Source organism: Sinocyclocheilus anshuiensis, unplaced genomic scaffold (assembly GCF_001515605.1).
Source record: "Sinocyclocheilus anshuiensis isolate Anshui unplaced genomic scaffold, SAMN03320099.WGS_v1.1 scaffold1320, whole genome shotgun sequence".
NCBI classification, from domain to species: Eukaryota; Metazoa; Chordata; class Actinopteri; order Cypriniformes; family Cyprinidae; genus Sinocyclocheilus; species Sinocyclocheilus anshuiensis.
The window spans coordinates 500,694-508,376 of NW_015544236.1; the positions used below are offsets into that span (position 1 = coordinate 500,694).

At 36.5% G+C, this 7,683-nt stretch overlaps 1 protein-coding gene across 1 annotated transcript in view; it reads right to left on the reverse strand.

Annotated features, from left to right (window-relative positions):
- Window positions 1–7,683, reverse strand: part of atp2b2 (ATPase plasma membrane Ca2+ transporting 2) — a 97,118-nt gene that overhangs the window by 60,839 nt on the left and 28,596 nt on the right. Inside the window, exon 3 of the mRNA XM_016498364.1 lies at window positions 3,998–4,195. Coding sequence (XP_016353850.1) covers window positions 3,998–4,195 — 198 coding nt within the window. The remainder of the gene's footprint in view (window positions 1–3,997; window positions 4,196–7,683) is intronic.

A 7,683-nucleotide genomic window follows, 5' to 3' on the forward strand; every position in this document is an offset into this window, starting at 1 on the left:
TATGTGAATAAATGACCTTCATGATGTATTTTAAGCTACAGATCCTTCTTGAGGTGTAATGTGCTGCTGCCAGCTCTTCGGCTGGAAAGAGAGATTTTGCCTGCATCGATCTGTACGCTGCCTGTGCTTATCTTCATGCGGGAGCTGCAGGTTGAAGATCTGTACGGGCATAATTCAATCTGAACGGCAGCGATGTCTGGACACACGGAGCGGCGGTGCAATTCATCTTCCTTACGAGACACAGACAGCGCCGTTCTCCATTAAAAGCAGAAGAAGTGTCACAAATCTCAGAGTCAATGGCAGCGGAGCTCATGTTTGTGCGGACGCTTCATCTGCAGACTCTCTTCTCTACCGCCGCACTCCTAGTGATCATTAAAAGTCCACTGCAGGTGTATCATGCATACTAGCGTGCAATTTGCATATTAATGCTTATGATGAACCATGTGAGGGAAGCTACAAGCGTCTCAGAAAGTAATTAAGCTACAGAATGCAGTTAACTACATTAAGTTTCTCAAGGGGACAATGTCATTATAAACATATAAAATGCTTTAATATAATTTGTCTTTTAAGCAGAGCTTTCCTGGTTCATGAACTAGTCCAAAACAGCAACAGCATTTCATTAAGTGTTCTTATAAACAAAGAAAACCTAAAATGCAAACTTCATGTAAATGATCTGTCCAAACAAGCCCATTGACTAGAATGAATTGTCCATTCCAGCACTATGGTATATATATATGAAAGGAAGGATCATTTCAGAGCATGTTCGATTATTCCTTCACAGCTCATTCAATTGTGAAGATTCATGCAAGATTTGATATGACATGAAACACAAGAAATGAGCACTCCCTTTGTTGGACAAACTAGGTCCTTACTGTAAAAGCTGCTTCACTTTGAAAACAGCCGAGCTATTGTCACATTAATGAAACATATTCTTCAGTTAGTTATTTGCTATTTTCGGTGTGCTCCTTTCCTATCATCTTATAGCTGTGGTTTAGATTCAGTGTTGTTTAGCTTCATTAGTTCAGTGCACATATGCATATTATTATATTAAAGGAATAGTTCACCCAAAACAGAAAATGTGCTCACCCTCAGATTTGTAGAAATGTGTCATTGCATCACTTGCTCAGCAACGGATGGGTGCCGTCAGAATGGAAGTGTTATTATGGACTCGAATTTTAGCCAGAAGCAACGGTTTGAAGATAAAAACGTCTTAATGCTGGATGTGTTTCAGCTTTTGTCTTCTCCAGATGTTAACTGATGGACTGGAGTGCTGTGGATTATTGTGATGTTTTTATCAGCTGTTTGGACTCTCATTCTGACGGCACCCATTCACTGCAGAGCATCCATTGCTGAGACACTGATGCAATGCAGCATTTCTACAAATCTGATGAAGAAACAAACTCATCTTGCATGGCCTGAGGGCGAGCACATTTTCAGCAACTTTGCATTTTTGGATTAACTATTCTTATAGCTTTGATGATATTATGCCAGATTCACATAATCATATAATCTGATCATAATATCAGCTAAAAAAAAGTGTTCACCCCCTTTGTAGTTAGTTTGGCTTTGTTAGTAACATGCATTGCAGCTTTGTTTTTAACATGCACATGAACTGCTCCATGATAGTGAAGAGTATCTGTTCCAGGAGTTTCAAGATCTCGTGAGCTATTCTCTGCTCACATCTAGATTGCACTGGAATAAAAGATCATTTTCCATTCCTGGAGTAATTGAATCCTTGAGCATCATCGTGATTGATAACACTTGCTCAGCATTCTGTGAGCTTCTTTATGCTGCTCTAATGCTTTCGTGTTCATTGCACATTTTATGTCCCGGTGGCTTGATGTATGGCCTTCACCTAAAGGTTATTCTTCCAGCGCACACTTCATTAACTCTAGAGGCCTGGAAAGCGTTCGTTCACTGGATTCCCTCACTCTGAATGCACAGTCATGCTCGCGGACAAGAGCTGCTGAGCTCTGCTGATGGACATTGTGCACTTCAACCATCAGACGTCCAGTAAAGAAAACAGGTTTGGATATTATATATAACTTACATATTATAAACTTAAAATAATATACTGTAAAACATGCTAACTTGCAACTGTTACCTCAAAGAGCTATTTCTACCTGATTAAATATATAAAATGGGCTTTGTTGGTATAAATCAAAGTATTTAGGTGATGGATTCAGTTAATTCAGATGCTTACCATTTGTAGTGTATTTGGACACTTCAGCCACACTTAAAAATGTCTGGAAGTCACTGCACGTAAAACCATTTATAGTGACGGCAGATGCACAAACACACATTTCATCAAAACCTCGAACCTGTTTCAAATACTTAAAAAAAAAAAAGTAGTGTTGAAAAGGTGTCTGTGATTAATTGTGGTTATGGTTGATAGTTGCTCTGATATTGTGGTAGTGTGTATTTCAGGTAACTCTGTCCCTAAACAGCAGCATGTCAAAACTAAACTAACTGTGGTTGATCGCTTTACACGTCACTCAGACTCTTTTCTCGGTACCTGGCCAGAATAAGATGCCATGAGCACCAGATTTTGTGCCTAGAGGGAATGTTTGGAAACTGGCATCTATTAAAAACCACCTTGACATCGGCTGGTTAGAAGTCATTGTAACACTGGCTCGGTCAGTGAAGTCAGACCTGCGTAAAGCCTGCACAGTATTTGAGTGCAAACCACTGGATTGGTATGTGTGCAATATAACACAATATAAGATGTGGCTGAAGTGTCAACATACATTTTGGGGCAACTGTGAACATAATAACATTAGTATTACATCAAACCTCTGCAGCGAACGAGCATACATGCACCTACAGTACAAAAGCAGCTGTTAAACTACTGGTACATATGAACTAACCTCAATATTAAAGTGACATATACTGTCTACAAATTCTGACTTTGATTTGTTTTGTGGAAAATAAATATTTTGAAATTTTTGACCCCATTGATTCTCACTGCATGGTTGAAAAGCACTGGGATGTTTTTCACATTGAACAGAACAAATAAAGCCATACAGGTTTAGAGCAATTGGATTGTGGGGGCCTAGAAAACACTGTGTGGCCTTGGTTACATTTATAAATGAATAAGAAGTGCATATATACACTCAAAAGTTTGGGATCAGTAAGACTTGTAATGTTTTTTAAAGAAGTCTCTTATGCTCATCAAGGCTGCATTTATTTGATCAAAAATGTTATTACAATATAATATAATGGTTTCTATTTTAATATACATTAACATTTATATTAATTTATTTCTGTGATGCGCAGCTGTATTTTCAGCATCATTACTCCTGTGTAAAGTGTCACATGATACTCAGAAATCACTCTAATATGCTGATTTATTATCATTGCTGGAAACTGTTGCTGCTTCATATTTGTTTAGAAACTGTGATGCTTTCACATGATCTTCAGAAATCACTCTAATATGCTGATTTATTATCATTGCTGGAAACTGTTGCTGCTTCATATTTGTTTAGAAACTGTGATGCTTTTTTTCAGGATTCTTTGATGAATAAAAAGGTAAAAATAAGAGCATTTATTTAAAATAGAAATCTTTTCTAACAATATACACTACCGTTCAAAAGTTTGAGGTCAGTACATTTATATTCTTTCTTTTTTGAAAGAAATTAAAACTTTTATTCAGCAAGGATGTGTTAAATTGATAAGAAGTGATAGCAAAGATTTATATTGTCAGAAAATATTTATATTTTGAATAAACACAGAAACAAATTATATTTTAAAGTATTTTAAAATAGAAAGCATTATTTAATATTGTAATAACATTTAGCAAGATTACTGTTTTTTTCTGTATCTTTGAACAAATAAATCCAGCGTTGATGAGCAGAAGAGACTTCTTTTAAAAACATTACAAGTCTTACTGATCCCAAACTTTTGAGCAGTAGTATATATATAGGACTATATATATTTTTTTGCAAATCATTTGTTGTAAAATTGGAGGTCTATGACAGAGGAAACACCAGATACTCACACTCGCTGCCCTCTCCAGGCGGCTGATAAAAGGACAGTCCCAGAGAGATCAGCGCTGCAATCTCCAGGATAATGAGGGTCACGTCTTGTAATGCTTCCCACACTAACTGTAAAAAAGTTTTTGGCTTCTTTGGAGGTATAAGATTTTGCCCGAAGACTTCTTTTCTTTTATCTAGATCTGTGGTAACTCCATCCAAACCTGTGGGGAAACAGCAAAGACAAGCGTTACAAGTCAGCAGAAAACACAACACCAGCAACACGAGCGATCGAGTCACAGAAGAGCAGCTTCACATGCAGCCCGCCATGGCTCTCAGAGTGAATCAGGTCAAAAGGTCACTTGTAACCATGGCAACTGGGTCTCTGACCTGTCGGCTCAGTCAGATTTGAGCTGTTTGCCCCTTCTGGTCGACACTGTAACTACAACCCTCTGATGGCAAATTAGAGTATTTTTATTTATTTAGTTAGTTAGTTAGTTAGTTTTTTTATTTAGTGTGTAACTGTGTGCTGATGACCAAGGCCGTGTATTTCCAGAGGCTCCAGCCGATCAGCTGCCATTGAGATGAGTGTGAATGCTAATGGATGGCTCTATTCTCCGGCTCCATGAGCGTCTCAGTTCAGAGATGTAACGTCTCTCTTCGCTGCGGCAGAAAAAGGCTTTACATCCAGTGCCCACGAATGGAAAATGAGCAATCCATCTCTCTGTGTAAGATTGGGCCCTCATGTCACCCACAGTCTCCAATTACCCCAATGACTCACAGCGCAGGCTGATCTACACGCTTACACAAAGCCCTTCTGCATTAACTCTCAGCGCAGCAGCAGTCAGGGAGCTGCCTGATTTGAAGCCGTTCTTAAGGCACTACATGTAATACACTACACGACTTTTACAATCTGAACGGATTTTTAAACACTAGGCATCATACACTAAATGACTGAGGATCACACACTACCAGACTTTAAAATCGCTCCAATCAGAACAAACTCAGGCAGAAATGTGCGCCTTGTTGCTAGAAGAAACATGACAAATGAAAACAATATGTGTTCTAAAAGTGGCTCAAAGCATCAAACACGTTTGATCTCCTCCGACTGGATGGAATCAGATTCTGAAGCTGAAAGCATGTTGTGTATTCCAGCCATTTGCTGTTTACAGAAGACATTTTCATTTTACGGTTTTCACAAAAATATTAAGCAGCACAACTGTTTTCTTTGTAAAAAATAAATAATAATAAAAAAATATATATATATATTGTGGCCACAAATTAACAATTAGTTCCTAGAGCGTATTGTTTATTTTTCTAATTTTAGTGAACTTGTGCCCACAGATTAAGAATTTATTCCTTCATTTTATTAAATCATGGCCATGTAATAATTTGTTTTGTCTGATTATTATCAATAGTTGTTAACATTGATAATAATAAGAAATGTTTCTTGAGGAGCCATTTAGCATTTTAGAATTAGAACTACAGTAATGTAACGAGGCTGAAAATTAAGTAAAAATCTAAATAAATTACATTTACATTCATTCACAGAGAAACAGTTATTTAAAAAAAAAAAAAAAATTCAAAATATTTTAATCAAATAAATGCAGCCTTGATAATCAGAAGATGATCAGGTTTCTTTCAAAAACATTAAGAAAATGTAGGAATGGGAATCATGGGTAATTTAACAATTCCATTTCCTTCATAACGTGTTTGAGATCAGAGGCTTTACCCACAGAGGAATCAAGCAGAAAAAGGTCAACCAGTATGCACTATGAACTTTAATAAAAATGCAACTTACAAGAATAAACATTCATTCACAGAGAAACAGTTATTTAAAAAAAAAAAAAATTTCAAAATATTTTAATCAAATAAATGCAGCCTTGATAATCAGAAGATGATCAGGTTTCTTTCAAAAACATTAAGAAAATGTAGGAATGGGAATCATGGGTAATTTAACAATTCCATTTCCTTCATAACGTGTTTGAGATCAGAGGCTTTACCCACAGAGGAATCAAGCAGAAAAAGGTCAACCAGTATGCACTATGAACTTTAATAAAAATGCAACTTACAAGAATAAAAAAGTAATGCCATTTGGTGAGAAAACAAAGTACTATGAGCTGGGAAAGCTCAAAAACCCTGTGCGACCCAGTGGATAATCCAGAACTCTGGCGTGTGGAAGCAGGCTCTTCAGAAAGCTTGAGTGATCAGTGATCAGATGGCACTGATACAGCGATCGCTCTACAGTCAGACTCGAGCGGTGGCCTGTGCTCGGCTCAGAGATGGCAGCGGCAGCTGGACAAACCTGATCGGCCAGGCCTTGATTACCAGGGTCCGTGATGAACAGGGTTTGTGGATCCAGCTGTCAGCAGCAGCTGCCCTCGCTCCATCAGCTGCCATACACACCGACACAACAATATCAGCATCCTCAAACTGAAGTTTGCTAAGCTACAAGCTAATGGAACAGGGAGACTGTGATAAAGCGTACTGTTTAAAGAACTAGTTACTACAGTACAAGCTGAGTAACAGAAACAGTTTCTATTGGGCCAAAAGAACGAACAAACAAATGTGAAAAAAAAAGTTTATAAGATAAGCATCAGCCACTGCAAAATATCAGTCAATCAAGTAAATAAAAAAAAAATAATAATAATTTAAACAAACCGATTAACAAAAGGGAAATACTTCACTGCCCAACTGATATGAGAGGGAGGACAGTGAGTTTTGTCATGTCAAATATACACTAGTTTGGGGATTTTTTTTATTTCTGTGATGCGCAGCTGTATTTTCAGCATCATTACTCCAGTCTTCAGTGTCACATGATCTTTCAGAAATCAGTATAATATGCTGATTTGCTGCTCAAGAAACATTTCTGATTATTATCAATGTTCAGTATTTTTGTGGAAACTGTGATACATTTTTACCAGGATTCTTTAATGAGTATGTGACCCTGGAGCACAAAACCAGTCATAAGGGTCAATTTTTTAAATTGAGATTTATCATTGATCATTGATGTATGGTTTGTTAGGATCGGACAATATTTGGCTGAGATACAACTATTTGAAAATTTGGAATCTGAGGGTGCAAAAAAAATCAAAAATATTGAGAAAATCGCCTTTAAAGTTGTCCAAATTAAGTTCTTAGCAATGCATATTACTAATCAAAAATTAGCTTTTGATATAGTTACGGTAGGAAATTTACAAAATATCTTCATGGAATATGATCTTTACTTAATATCCAAATTATTTTTGGCATAAAAGAAAAAATATATAATTTTGACCCATACAATGTATTTATGGCTATTGCTACAAATATACCTGAGCTATCTAAAAATACCTGTGCTACTTAAGACTGGTTTGTGCTCCAGGGTCACAAATGACATTGTGCTGTTTAAAGTACACCTGAAGTACACTTGCAATAGTTCCACTTTAACACAATCAAATATGCTTCAGTATATATTTTGTTTTACTTCAGCACTACTTCAACACAATTAAACAGCATTAAGTACAAAATTAGTTGTTCCAGTTTAGCAGTTTAAAAAGAACAGCATTTATTTGAAATAGAATATTTTGCAACATTATAAATGTCTTTACTGGTCAATTTAATGCATCCTTGCTGAATTAAAAATATAATTTTTTTTCTTAAAAAATCTTACTGACCCCAGCATTTGCAGTGTAGCTTACTGGAAAAGAGCATCATATTGAAGAGAAAAAAA